General features: G+C 45.7%; 1 protein-coding gene across 3 annotated transcripts in view; it reads right to left on the bottom strand.

The window, feature by feature from the left end:
• The window catches only part of LOC147028828 (adenosine receptor A2b-like), a 65,141-nt gene extending 49,621 nt beyond the window's left edge, over window positions 1–15,520 (bottom strand). The window contains exon 1 of one of the 3 annotated variants that reach the window (XM_085879583.1): window positions 15,331–15,520. Coding sequence is in view for 1 of the 3 variants with exons in the window: in XM_085879581.1 (XP_085735707.1) it covers window positions 12,335–12,337 (3 nt within the window). In the remaining 2 variants the exon portion in view is untranslated. Of the gene's footprint in view, window positions 1–12,270; window positions 12,412–15,330 lie in introns of those variants that run through there. The other 2 variants (XM_085879581.1, XM_085879582.1) reach the window with 2 other exon arrangements.

Genomic DNA, 15,520 nt, shown 5'->3' with positions numbered 1-15,520 from the left:
CGTGTCCTAAAAATCTGCTCTGCTGCTCTTGCACTTCCCCTCTCTGCCCTTTTCATGCTACCATTTCTACTCGGTCATCTTTCATCTGCTTGTAAATCAGCCAACATCACAGCATTACATAAAAAGGTGCAAAATCTGATCCCGTTCACCACAGACCAATTAGCTTACTTCCAATCATCAGCAAGGTCATGGAATCCATCATCGCAGTTGACAAAAAAAATCATTTCTTTTCTCCAACAGCCTCGTCTCAGATCATCCATTCAGATTCAGGACTGGTCATTCTACCTTGGACATGCTGCTTCGACTCTCCCAACCATGGATTCCATGAGTATCGACTATGTATACAAAAAAAAGGCAGTGTAAAAGACGCTGCATCAACGGCGGTAAACTTCTGAAAACAGGTTTTTTTTCTTTACAATCTTTGAAACCTTTATGTTATTTCAATTTGATTGTATAGTTGAACACTGCAGAGCACAAATCACCTTTTTGCCACTTTCAAAAACCTTCCATTTAGCAGTACTTGGACAAAATATTACGAAATTTGATGTCATCTCGGCTAATCAAATTTGCTGCTCACAAAATTTCCTCCTGTGTTGCTTTTTCTGAAGACTGCACAGGGTCAGGTGTTCTATGATCGATCTATATCTCTCTCTCTCTCTCTCTCTCTCTCTCTCTCTCTCTCTCTCTCTCTCTCTCTCTCTCTCTCTCTCTCTCTCTCTCTCTCTCTCTCTCTCTCTCTCTCTCTCTCTCTCTCTCTCTCTCTCTCTCTCTCTCTCTCTCTCTCTCTCTCTCTCTCTCTCTCTCTCTCTCTCTCTCTCTCTCTCTCTCTCTCTCTCTCTCTCTCTCTCTCTCTCTCTCTCTCTCTCTCTCTCTCTCTCTCTCTCTCTCTCTCTCTCTCTCTCTCTCTCTCGTTTATTTTTGATTCAAAATCTTGGCTCATGGAAGAGTGAGGTGACAGCAGACAAAAAGGCAATGTACAGACAGTGGAGCAATAGCACAACAGGTGGATCCAGTAGGATGGGAATGAATGAAAAGGAAAAAAGGAGAGAAACATGGGGGAGGGGGGAAGGGAGGGGGAATGGAAATGTAGAATGAGGAGGAAACACAGAATACAGTAACATGTAAGTAAGATGGTTTGGTCAAGTTAAATGAATTTAATGGGGGTAGGAATGAATGATGAAATGCTTTGATGGTGTCCTGCCAACTTGAAGAAGAGTGGGATTACATTTCTACAAACTGGAGAAAATAATAACAAGCGAGTGGAGGTGAGGAGTAAGCTTGTATTTTGGGAGTTTAACCTCCTCCTCCTTCGTGTGCAGCACACGGCTGTGGGTAGCATCATTGGCTGAGGGAACGGCTGTGCCACCGATGCCATGCCCCTACACCAGTTCACTGGTACTAATTTCAGACTGAAGGATGACAGACTGAGTCAACCCCACTTGGTATTAATTCAACAGCTGACAGGGGCTCAAACTCAGGACCCGAAGATCCCAAGCAAGCCACCCTTCCTGCTAAGGCAACACCAGGCTGGAGTTTAACCAACAGGAAGGGGTTATCACCACAAGTTCAATTAGGGACTGTGCATCGTTTGCTCTGGCCCTCAGCTAATGTTCTAAGACTTCCCTGAGAGGTGCCATTTTGTTTCAAAAGTCAGCACTATGAACTGTACCCTGCATATTTTCAATGGTATTGTCCCAAAACCAATTCCGAACAAGCACAGCAGTAATTTGTATGATAAGTGGCATTGTCATACTGGTGGACTAAAGGCCCCTTACTGTAATATTTCAAGTCAGCTGATAGTGCAGCATTGTCCCTACATGAGACTTTTTTTTAAAAACCACAAGCTGCCTTGCATTGTGGAAAAAAGAATATGCACGTGTCGGTAATGAGAGGTTTTTGGTACAAGAACGAGGCTCATGGAGGAGCAACATTAAATTGATAGAGAGGTCGTGTGGAAACAATTGGGCACAACCAATAAGGAATACACAAACAAGAAGGGAAAGAGAAAGAGAGAAGGGAGGAAACACAGTAACGTGCAAGTAATAGTGTTGAGTAAGGAAGGGTTAATGGGAGTAATAAAGATCATCAGCCAGGATGGGGGATGACATGAGGTTGTGATGCACTGCCTGCTTGAAGCCTTGGAGGGAAAAGTGGGTAAGAACGGCTTCTAGCAGGTGGATCCAGAGAAGGGAAGAAGCACGGAATAAAAGAGTTGAGGTATGCAGTCAGCCTAGGTTTTGGAAGTTTAACCTGGAGGGGTTCCTGGAAGAACTTGTGCATCTTAGGATTTGCTGGGGAGGTAACATAACTTAATATACTTTTGGTAACGGACAGCACACCCATCTAGTGTATTACCGTTTCATATCAAGACAATATTGTGTATTACTCAAGCATCTGGAAGGAAATGAGAACAAACATGAAAAAAGGAAGTGAAGTGAGAGGAGGGGGAATTGGCGAGTAAAGGGAAAGAGGGATGGAGGGAAATGCAAGAATGAGGATGGTATGGAAACGACATGGATGGAAAAATGTGAAGTTAAGGGAGATTTCCCTTTACATCACAGCTTGTGCCCAATCATTACAAAATTTTACAAGGATGTGTAACATTATTGGGTGCCATTTATTCTTTTTTGCAGGCGAGATCTGGCAAGGAAACCTTAAAACCAGGGTTGATTAATACATTATGAGAATGTAAGCGAGTTGGGGCCCAAGCAGATGGCATAAAAATAACTAGAACAACACTCGGTAGAGGGCATACCTCTGCCCGGCTGTAAAGTTTACGTTTTGTATTCCACTGATAGGCCGGATCTGCATCCGTACCTTAACCAAAATATAATCGGCTTGTTCTTGTCACCTACACAACTCATCCAACGTGTGCACAACGTTTTGAAGGATCATGCCATGTATCGTTTTTGGCTCCATTTCTCAATGGTGAAGAATCGCTAAAATATTAAATAACCCTCATCTCCAAATCTGGATCTGGATCTTCACCAAAATCCAATCAATTTGTTCTCGTCACACACCCAACCTGTCCACCAAGTTTCATCAGAATCTGTGCGTAACTTTTTGAGATATCATGCTTAAAGACAGACAAACAAACAGACGGGTGAAAACATAATTTGAGGATGGCAAGGAGCTGATACTCTGGGTCCCCCACCTTTTGGGTGGTGTGAGGAATATATCTGTGTAAAATGAAAGCGAAATCTTGCACGATTTTTCAAATATCGCATGTGTAAGCCAAGTTACCAAGATGGTTACCACGGCAATATAATTCAGCCAACCACCGCAGTGATCTAATCAGATTGAGATAATGTCATGAGGAATAGATCTGTGTAATGTGAAAGGGAAACGTTCAAAGGTTGTTGAAATATCACAGGCACAAAAGTAAATGGACAGATGATTGTTCGGTCGGATGGAGCGCATTTTGATTCCCCCCCACTCCCCTCCCCCCACCCCACCCCTCCCCACCGTCTCTGACTTTGTCAGAGGGGTGGGAGGGACAAAAAGAAAACAAATCAGCAGGAAAAGGAACAGAATGATGAACAGAGCATGGAAGTTGTTTTTAAGGGGAGCACTTGTTTCACCACAACATTTTCCAAACAAGTAATATGACCCATTACCACTGAAAATATATTTCCACAACTTTCATCCTCCTCATTGTGATTCAAGTGAAGCATACCACTTACTCATACATATAAAATTCCCCCATCACTCCCCTCTTAATCATCATATTCGTGGGACTAATATGATGCTCCATAAAAATAAAAAAATTAAAAGAATGCACGTCTTTCCGCATTCACTCATTTTTTTTTTCCAAATGAATCATTTGATGACAATTCCACAAATGCTGCCAAATGTCGGTTCAGGAACCACGTGTATGTCCATTCATCGCAGATGACGTGCACCGCATGTTAAATGCTGCCATTGCTGGAAACTAAAGCTTGGACTATCTATCATTTGGAGCAGCAGGTTCAACAGCAGAAGCAATGTGCTTTGGAATTACTTGATGCCGTTGCTGGTGCTATATCATAACCTTTTAAACGGGGAAGAGATTGAATACCATTCCAAGCTTTATCTTTGTGTGTCGAAGTCTTTAAAAAAAAAAGAAAAAAAAACAAATTGCAGCAATTTCCTTTTGCACCAACCGAGTGTGCTTGCCCGTCTGTCTGTCTGCTTGTCTTCACCCCTAGTCTGTTTGTGAGCAGAATATCTCAAAAAGTTACGGATGGATTCAGATGAAACTTGGTGGATGTGTTGGATGTGTGACAAGAAGGAATTGATGAGATTTCGTTGAAGAATGTTTTAGGTGATTCTTCACCAATGAGAGATAGGAGATTCGGACAAAACTCGATGGACAGGTGTGTGTGACGATTGGGTGTGTGACGAGGACGAATTCATTTGATTCAAACCCCGGCCAAGTCATATCAAAAAGACTTTAAATGGTATGTGCTGTTTCTTTGCTCAACGCTCAGCATTTAAATTGATAGAGCATGACCAAACAACGCTGCAAAGGAAATGGCAAAACTCCCAGTATAACCCTTTCCAATAATCTGCTTCGGCAGCACTGACACTGTAAAGACGATGATATGTAAAAATCAAAAAATAATACGTGCTACTGATTCTCTAACGGCCCCAATTATTCATTCCCACATTCTTGTGGGGTCGGCAAGGGAATAATGTTCAGGGTGCTAGCGGTAGCTCGCCTACTTTTTCCCGAAAGACACTGGGACCTTGAACGGACACCAATGACCAGTGCAAGCAAACAAGTTCAAATGTACATCCGAGGGTCGACATCACAAGATCCGCCATCTGAGGGAAGGCACAACTTGTGACGCAACACTCTGCCTGTGAATCACCGATCAGACAGTTTATAGTCATGTCGGAAATCAAACCTTGGCTTCACAGCTCAAAAGCAAGTATGTGACCTTTGCACCACCATGTCGAACCAATTATTATCCCCCGCCAACCAACTTAGTTGGCGGGGGATATAGAAATGGGTTCCGTCCGTCCGTCCGTCACATTTCGTTTCCGGAGCTTAACTACAAATCCCCTCAAGATATATTTACGAAATTTGGTACACATATCAAGCAAGTGGTGAACTGTTTTTATTTGAAGAGCACAACATAATAAAGGTCCACTATTCCTTCATCATTTGATAGGATCCTATACCATGACTCATTTCAAGCTCAAAAATCTCAAACAGATAACTTCTGTTCCAACGTTGTCTGAGGGCACTTTCCCAGCAGTCATATCGACGGAAGCAGCCACATCTTGTCCACACTGGGATATGAAACGCTTGTATCCATCACTTGTGTTTCTGAACCATCAAGAAGCTGTGGATGTGTAATGTCACACAATCTGTATATAAATGCATTTTTTCATACAAGGATATAAAGTGAAAATTTCACAAACTATCAGATGCAGTAATTCTCAGTTTTTGAAATTTGAGGCTTTTCTTTTTTCTTTTTGCTTCAATGTAGAAGAGTGCAGGACATTGAGCAGTTACAAAGTTATTTTTCACTGATATTCCCGAGCACGTTAAATACACGACAAGAGGCGCTGGGAGTGCCTCGATCGATTGAGGTGTCCACTTGACGTGTACCCCGAGCTGAAATCAAAGAACAAGATTTTATCCTCAAATATCTCACTCATTACGTCAATACAACACAACTAAAGGCTCCTGTCGCTCCAGCATCTTGTGGAATCTATAAAGCTCTCAACATTATTGGAATCTCCAGTGATGAGGATAAAGAGCAAAGCTTGTTGTGGTCATATCACAGGCAGGTCGTTGCATGGCCTCTCTGTTTGTTACTGCCTTTCCTCTTGTCAAGCTTCCTTTGCTCTCTCTCTCATTCCTCCACCTCTGCCCCCAATCCCTCCAAATCGCATGTGTTCTGCCAGTAACTCCATCCTGGTTGAACTCCCAAAATCCACCATTTTGTTCCTTTTCTCCCATATAAGGAACTGCTTTCTGTTCAATTGCACTCTTTCTTTCACACCTTGTAGTTTGCTGTAAACCACCATCTCATCATCCCCTATTTTACCCACGATTTTTACCCCCCCGCCACCCTAACATCAACTCTCGCTGACCAAAATATTTTTGAGATGGTGTTTTTGTTTTTTTTGTTGCCGTCTCTCTCTCTTGTTGTGTCCTGTTGCATCATTCATTGTCAGTACGTTGCCCGTTTTCCCTTTCCATGATGGTTTATGATATGATGTCGATGCACAAAAACTAATGGGGTCCTTACTTTTAATTTCCATCCAAGTGTTGAGATAATTAACTTAAATGTAATTACATGAATATCACATACAATCTATATATAATGGAGCAAGTGTATGTATTATGTATTGTTGTGGATTCCCGCCCGCCGGCGTGCGAATGACCGTGTTTAACCAATAGCGGCAGCTTCACCCACCGAATGGACAATCCAGTCGCGGCTTTCCGGATCAACGCCGAAAACCAGCCACGGGTGTGTTCTGAGCACACCACAGCCTAGTCAATATTCTGCCCACACGCTACAGGGTCAATCGCCAAATTGTCGATATACCTAATTAATCGCGCGTGCAGACTACCGAGAGACTTTATCTCAACGGGGCTGCTTAAGCAGCTCGCTTCGTTTTGGGATAACCGAGCGGGGTATTTATCGCGCAGCCCCGTTGGACCCGATCACTTTATCGGTTATTTAACAACCAACTCTATTCCGAACGCAGAACGGTAGTTCAATGAGGGAAAAGGATGCAACGAACGGGTGACAATTAAACAAGCACATTTATTTCACAACCAAACACACGTATACGGTCAAAGATGTGGTTATGCAGTCATGCATGCAAACAATGCACGTATTCAATCATGCAATGAATGGGGGTAGGGACAAGATGCGAGCAAGACAAAGAGCTACCACTGTCTATTTATTATGTACAGTCACTTATCGACAGTTCTACTTACGGACACGGTGCCACAACGTTCATGCAAAAGAAACAAAGGAAAAACCCCAGGACAGACGAGGGGTTGACTGGACCCCTTGAGGTCTTTATAAACACGGAGCCGTGTAGACCGCAAAGGCTCCGAGAGATTGGGCTGGCTACCTTCACCCTCGTGGTGACTTGCTAGGGCGACGCTCGACGTCCCCTCTCCCGTGATCCACGGTAAGGCACGGTACGGCAGGCCACGCGCCTTGGCTCCGCTGCGCTCCTCTCTCTCTCCAGCTCCCTTCCGCGGCTCCACACACACTGCCCACAACTCCGACATGACACTTTTCTCCTTTCCACACACCTCCACAACCTCCAGCAGCCCTTCTTCTCCACATACCTCACAACCTCCAGCAGAGCCCTCTCCTCTTTCTCCTCCACACACTTCACAACCTCCAGCTCGACTCCTCTTGCGTTCAGCGCGCCCTTTTATCTCCACGGTGCCTCGCCCCTCCCTTTTGCCCCCCCCCTCTTCCAGCACGCGTGCGAAACTTCCAGAAGAAGGGCGTTTTTCTTGCCGAATCGGGGCCTTTCCCATTCTTTTTCTTTCTCCGGGCATCTTTTCCGCACGTGTTTGTCGTTGGGGGGAGGGGTGAGGCCGTCTTCCGTTCTCCCCCGATGAATGCCAGGCTTCTCACAACCGTGCTGAGGTGGAAATGCGGTGGTGGTGTGGTTGGCGTTATGGTGGCGTGGCTGGCGTTTTGTGGTGGTCTTGATGGTGGTGTGGCTGGCGTTTGTGGTGGTCGTAAGGGTGGTGTGGTTTGGCGGTGGTGGTTAAGGTGGTTGTGAAGGCGGCTGTTCGTTATCCGTGGGGATGTTGGCGGTTGACGAGAAGGTGGTTGTGGTGATCGTGGTTGGTGGCGCTTTGTGGTGGTAGTAATGGCGGTTGGTCCAAAATGACGATAGTAAAAGAAAAACGGCTAGCTCAAAGATTCACAGCCCGGTTACATGAATAATTCCCTGAGACATCGGTGGGGAAATCAATCTGAACACACACTTATCGATATAACTGATCGATTGTACAAGATTGGGCTGGTTGGGATTACACATTTTTTAAAGAAGAAGAAGAAGGCACTTCCAACCAAAAGTAAAAACTAGATCGACTGCTAATTTGAGCAAAAAAGCGAGAGCAGACAGTGTCTCAGGCAACATTTCACTGCCTTCACCAGGCACAATAGAATGCCTGATGAAGCCAGCTGTGAAGCTGGTGAAACATCGCCTGAGATTGGGTCTGCTCTCGCTTTTTTGTTCAAATTAGCGGAGTCGATCTAGTTTTTACTTTTGGTTGGAAGCACCTTCTTCTTCTTTAAAAATAATATATATATATACATATACATTGGTTGGACAGCTGGCCCGACGCCATCTACAATTGTGATATGAAAATAAAATCACATGTCCACCATTTTGGTTAGCCGAAGACATCTTCGGAAATGTCATAATCACAATCGCCATGCGACCCTCCATAAAGGTTTTCCGTTCAGGGTAAAATAACTAAAGCGTCTTTTAAAAGGATCATCAAATATTGAAAGATTGAAGCCAATAAGCATCACAGGCCTTGTGAAGGCGACAGCATGTCTCTGCCTCAGGCTTCAGGCCTTTGGTGTCAGTCTATGGGAGAGTGCAATTGGAATTATCCGAGCTATACAAGCACAATGTATTAAATATGCACATAAAGCATTACGTATGTATGTAACACGGGATATTTTCACTTTCGGGAGCGATCGAAGCAGCAGTGTGTTGCCTATATATTGCCCAAGTATAGCGATCTGTCAAAAGGACGTGTTGCATGCTTGGAATAAGATTGCTCGAAGGGCGGATACTCTGCCTGAAATAATAATAATTTTCCATCCAATTAAATGGAAAATAAAATTTATCACAAAATGCACCAAGACGACAACAATGCTTAATTTTTGTGAAGATCCGAATCCAGATCCAGATCTGAGAATTTTTCAAGTGATTATTCACTATTGAGAGATGGGGCCAAAAACAATACATTGCACGACATCTCAAAAATGTATTGGGTCCAATATGTTGTCATGGATCAGGTATTACGTGGCAGAGGTATGTGCTTGACTGAGTGTCCTCCTAGTTGTAGTTATTATGCAGCACTATCAATGTGTGTGCAGTATCTTGGGTGGCCATTAAACGGGTGTCCTGTCTTGCAGAATTTGTTGGTGAACGTTAAAGATCCAATGGTGTCCTTCGTGAAGAGTAGGCGAGCTTTCGCCGGCACCATGGACAAACTCCGAATTCCTTCTCAAACCAGCAGAGGGCATTGAATCAACGGCACAGCCATGCCCAAAGCCAATGATGCTACCCCACAGCCTTGCGCTGCACACAAACGAAGAAGCATCAAACTGGGCATTCTTGCTCAAATATAATTGAAGATGAAGTGAAGTCCGTTTCCAACACGGACTGGCATTAATCGCAGTATATTTGAAAAGATGCCACACGTATCGTGAAAATTGCTTGAAAAACTTCAACTCCACGGTGGATTTCACACGTACCGTAATCACCACTTCCTCTTTCGTATGTCACACGCGGCGGTTCTGAGTAGCATCGTGTGCCGGGGTAGGTTAGAGCAGGAATTTGTAATTTGGTTGCGGTGTTGGCGAATGCTCACGTAAGTGACTCTTCGCCAAAGATCCCGTGGGATCTTTAAAGGACCCACCAACTAATGCCAGCTGATTTAACACCTGGTTTAACGTTCATCCGACGGACGTGGGGCACGTTGATGAATCTCCCTGGTATACGCCGAAATGAGCAGGCAACATTTTCCTCCCTTTGCAATCGCCTTTCCTTCAAGGAGGCGCACCATCTGCTATTGTGAGATTGCTAAAGTAGAGGGTGGCACAGTCTTGATGGTTCATTTGCTTTGCTGTTGATCTTCACCAAAACATGCAACCCTTGGATTGACACTGGCCCACCACGTGCATGCTTATAGATTTTGACTGAAGGAACCACCCACCCATTCCCACACAGCACGGTGACAGTAATCCCAAGCCACTTACACCGTCTCAGGCAGTACCTTGTCTGGGTGTTCGGGTTACAGACTGAATAAAGAAGCGGAGTTAGCGTGGGTTCCTGGGCGCAGGAACCGCCCCCCTCCTCCCCCCGGGTCCGCCCATCGTTTTCATCACAAGGGAAACGGGTAACAGTTTGGAAGCTTATCCAATCAACATCAACGCATGGCGTACATCCAATGTTGGACCTCGATCAAATACCTACCTTCTTGTTCCTCTCCTCAACTAGTTCGGGCCTGTCAAAGAAGTTTATTTTCGCGGAGAAGTTGTGGCTGAAATATCCATATCATTAAACTGATAATGAAAAAAGACGTAAAATGGTCGAGAGATTTATTATTATTTTCACGGCAGGCGACAGAGATCGAGGCCGATGGAAGAGTGCCGAGTCACTCACAGGAAGGTCACCTGTATAATACGAGCTCTCTTTACAAGGAACTTTGACGCAGGAGTGCTGCACTATTATTACCAACGTATGGTTGTTTGCCTGTGCTCTACCCCTTTTTAAGTGCTGAGTGTCAACTGTCAAGCGCCAAGCCTGGTGTTGGCTCAGTGGTTCGGGTGGCGCTTGGGATCCTAGGGTCCTGAGTGTCACCTGTCAAGCGCCAAGCCTGGTGTTGGCTCAGTGGTTCGGGTGGCGGCTAAGGATCCTCGGGTCCTGAGTGTCAACTGTCAAGCGCCAAGCCTGGTGTTGGCTCAGTGGTTCGGGTGGCGGCTAAGGATCCTAGGGTCCTGAGTGTCACCTGTCAAGCGCCAAGCCTGGTGTTGGCTCAGTGGTTCGGGTGGCGGCTAAGGATCCTAGGGTCCTGAGTGTCAACTGTCAAGCGCCAAGCCTGGTGTTGGCTCAGTGGTTCGGGTGGCGGCTAAGGATCCTAGGGTCCTGAGTGTCAACTGTCAAGCGCCAAGCCTGGTGTTGGCTCAGTGGTTAGGGTGGCGGCTAAGGATCCTCGGGTCCTGAGTGTCAACTGTCAAGCGCCAAGCATAGTGTTGGCTCAGTGGTTAGGGTGGCAGCTAAGGATCCTCGGGTCCTGAGTGTCAACTGTCAAGCGCCAAGCCTGGTGTTGGCTCAGTGGTTAGGGTGGCGGCTAAGGATCCTAGGGTCCTGAGTGTCAACTGTCAAGAGCCAAGCCTGGTGTTGGCTCAGTGGTTCGGGTGGCGGCTAAGGATCCTAGGGTCCTGAGTGTCAACTGTCAAGCGCCAAGCCTAGTGTTGGCTCAGTGGTTAGGGTGGCGGCTAAGGATCCTAGGGTCCTGAGTGTCAACTGTCAAGCGCCAAGCCTAGTGTTGGCTCAGTGGTTAGGGTGGCAGCTAAGGATCCTAGGGTCCTGAGTGTCAACTGTGAAGCGCCAAGCCTGGTGTTGGCTCAGTGGTTAGGGTGGCGGCTAAGGATCCTAGGGTCCTGAGTGTCAACTGTGAAGCGCCAAGCCTGGTGTTGGCTCAGTGGTTCGGGTGGTGGCTAAGGATCCTAGGGTCCTGAGTTTAAGACCAGTCAGCCACTGAATTAATGCATCAGGGGGTTGACTGAGCCTGTCATCCTTCCGAGGTCGGCGAAATGAGTACCAGTTCCAGCGTGTGTACCGGTAGAGGGGCACTGCATCAGCGACGCAGTCGCGCTTCAATAAATGATAGCTACCCCGGCAGCCAAGCTGCCATACGACCACCAACTGTCAAGCAAGAGTTCTTTATAAAGTCTCGACTCAGACGGGGTTCGAACCACCGACCTCCCGGACACTGTAACCATGGCAACACCGAGACGGGTCATTCGTGCCTTCAATTCCCATTTCGCAAAAAGTCATTAAAAAAAAAAAAAAACAGGAATATTTTTTAATTTTTTTTTTATTTAAGCGCAAGTGATGTTAATTAAATGATATTCGACGTGAACACGACGTTTTAAACGTGGTAAAAGAATGAAACCTTATTCGTTTTGAAGGCTGTTCGGTCGGCCGATGTGAGGATCGAGGTAACAACCAGTGAACGCAGGAAGATGGACATTTACAAACACTCAGTTGGGAAATATCGCCTGTGATCGATAGAAGAGCTCAGGATGGAAGGGAAAACAAGAGTTTGTGTGGGAAAAAAAAAAAAAAAAAAAACAGAACGAACAAACACAAAACGCGCGAACATTTACCGTCAACCACAAGCTGGGATCACACACACATCGCCCCGAATACAATAAAATGAGAACTTGTAAATATTCAAATCATCCTGTCGAGTGGACGTGGCGTGCACCACTCATCGCCATGTCCACTCATTACAATCTGAGGTAACTTGGGAAAACAACTCACACATTCACAGAGCGTCCTCAGCGTCCTGTCACGTCGTGGGAGAGAGAGAGAGAGACTAAGGTACCATGAGGAAAGGCACAAAAGTGCAGAACGAGCCGGTTTTGTACTTCCATGGGATCCCAAATCGACGCTGATCCTCAATTCGCACGGGAGGGGGCGGGGACTCTGGGAACGGAAGAGGGCGGGGCAGGACTTGTGGGCGGAGCCAGAAACCCTCAGAGTGAATGACTGAATCAGCAATCATTTTGCGCCGTTTCCACCGGGCGTTGATATGTAATTGCTTTGCACTGCATGTCCCCCTACTGACGTGATATTTTCTCAGTCCAAAAAGGGCATAACTCTGTGAAAACATGAAGAAACGCCCTGAAACTCAAACTTGTTGTGTAACTTATCATAATAAAGCCATGCACCAAGTTTCAGTTGAATATGTTGAAGGGTTTGGGGAAAAGGTCGGAAAAACCACAGGTGGGACGGACGGACGGACAGACGGATGGTAAACCGATAGTCCCCTCCGGTGAAACTGCAAGGGGACTAATAGATGGGAGTCAGGGGTGTGTTCAGTTACCAAGCAGCTTGATAGCGCTTGCCAAGCCAGGCATTCCTTGTCAACGGTTTCTAATGGAGAGGAATGCCTGAGTGCTTAAGCCACTTGGCAAGCGCTCTAAGTTAAAAAAAAAAAAAAAAAACTTAACTGCACAAACCCATAAAAATGTTTTTGATGAAGGGGGGTGTGTGGAAGGTGTCCTCCATTTGCCAAGCAGCTTGGCGAGTTGCTTGCAAAGTGGTTCATACGGGATGACCGGCTTTGAAAGATTTGGCACGCTGCTTGCTAACGGAACATATTCCATCATTTAATTCATGAATAAGCCATTAAACCTTTGTTTACGAGCAAATACAACCCATCGGTTCGCTGACAGGGTTAATTAAGAGGTGGGGAGGAGAGAGAGGGAGGAAGGGGAGAGGGAGGAAAGAAGGGAGAGAGCTAGGAAGGGTGAAAGAGCAAGGAAAGGGGTGGGGGGGGAAGAGCGATGGGTCAGCAAATGTTGCTATACACTGCAGGAGGGAGGTGAGTGAGTGAGAGTGCGAGAGAAAAATATAAAAAAGATAGAAAGGTGAGGGGTGGAGGTGGCATTAGCAAAGAGTGACATGTTATACTTAATGACCACACACACACACACACACACACACACACACACACACACACACACACACACACACACACACACCCACACACACCCACACACACACACACACACACACACACACACACACACACACACACACACACACACACACACACACTTCAGATCAGCTGTACACACAACGACACAACAGAGTTTGTAAAGTTAACCACTGGTACATCTGCACAAACTTTGATATCCCAGTTCCAGGGAATTCATGGGACCATTAACCAAAAGCATGGACTGAAAACATGGAAGGATCGCTCACATCCGACCCAATGATCCCATTGAGCGTGAACATCGAAAACAAAGCATTAAGACCAGACATCATACTCAGGTACAAAAAGAGAGAAAAAGGAATTGCTAAGTGAGGTGTTAATACCAGTGATTTTGGACTAAACAAAACAGAAATCAAGAAAATGACCAAATAACAAGACCTCAAGAATGAAGTGAAAAGATCCTGAAAGCTGAAGAATGCCAAAGTTGTACCAGTGATAGTTGAAGCAAAGGGAATGATGACAAAGAACCTCACAGATACATTAACCAGAGAGTTGGTGTCAAAGCCACCCAATGCTCACCTGTTTATACATTTATCGTTTTTAGCTCGCCTGTTCGAAGAACAGAGAGCTATAGCGATACCCCCGGCGTGAGCGTGAAAATGTTAAAGTTTTTGGTGCAAGTTATTTCCTTTCTAATGTTTTTATCTACCACACTATTTTTTACTGACTACAATATACAAATACATATATTGCTTTAAAATTATTTGGATCAGACCACTTCATTTATAAAAAATATTATTAGACTAGTCTTTTAAAAATGATAAATGTATAAACAGGCGAGCATTGGGTGGCTTTGACACCACTCTGGTTAAAAGACTCGTCTAATATGTTTTATAAAGCATTGCAGTGAAGTCTGATCCAAATAATTTTAAAGCAACATATGTATTTGTATATTGTAATCAGTAAAAAATAGTGTGGTAGATAAAAACATTAGAAAGGAAATAACTTGCACCAAAAACTTTAACATTTTCACGCTCACGCTGACGCTCACGCCGGGGGTATCGCTAGAGCTCTCTGTTCTTCGAACAGGCAAGCTAAAAACCATCCCTGGGAATATTACTACAAACTAACTACAGTTGGAAGCTGTCTGCAGCTCGGTGACGATCCTGAAGAGAGCCCTCGGCACAAAACTTTGAGAACAGAAAACTTCACAGCCTGGTCCATGAATCATGATCCCTTACCAAAATGAAGGTGGATACTTTGAGCCCACCCTGGGAGGACGCCATTCCACATTCTGAAACCCACATATGTAGATACCAATCAACTACACAAGCACACGCATGCATGCAGCGACCCTTGCACCCCTCTAGTTGGCTCACTCCGAATACGATTTGTACATGCTCGTCCCCACAACAGAGAGAGAAGGTTGGGGAGCAGGGGGAGGAGTGGGAGAGAGATAGAGAGAAGAAGGGAGGGTTGGGAGGGAGAGAGAGGGGCAGGTGGGATAGGGGTGAGATACAGAGGTGTGAGAGAGGGGGTGGGGGTGGAGAGGGAGAGGGGTGAGGAATTCCACCAGATGCGATGCCCAGTTTAACGTCCATCCGAGGGACGGCACACACACTGATGAATCACCGTGCCTGTGCAACCCCGGGATGACAGTTTATAGCTGGGTCGGGATTTCTATCCCAGGCTCCACAGAGCAAGCATACGTACCTCCGTGTATAATGTGTAGTATAAAAATCAAGAACATAAACAAGTTGGAGAAAAATAAGTTAATAAAACATGAGAACATTGTCATCTTCGGAAGGGTGTAAACTTGAGAGGGAAATCTGCCCCATTGCGAGTGATTCAGAAACAACACTTCAAGTTTACACTCTTACTTTCAGTCAGCGAAGACACTGGAAAGAATAGCAAGCTGATCCTCTTTTCGCATGTTTGTCCCCCGAGCGAGCGGTCCGGGCTCCGTCACCCCCGAGCAAGCGGTCCGGGCTCCGTCACCCTGATCGAGCAGTCCGGGCTCCGTCACCCCCGATCGAGCGGTCCGGGCTCCTTCACCCCCGAGCGAGCGGT

This window comes from Eptatretus burgeri, chromosome 4, assembly GCF_056783735.1.
Source record: "Eptatretus burgeri isolate ZD-2024b chromosome 4, Ebu_testis_v1, whole genome shotgun sequence".
NCBI lineage: Eukaryota > Metazoa > Chordata > Myxini > Myxiniformes > Myxinidae > Eptatretus > Eptatretus burgeri.
This window is presented reverse-complemented; position numbering and strand designations above follow the sequence as displayed.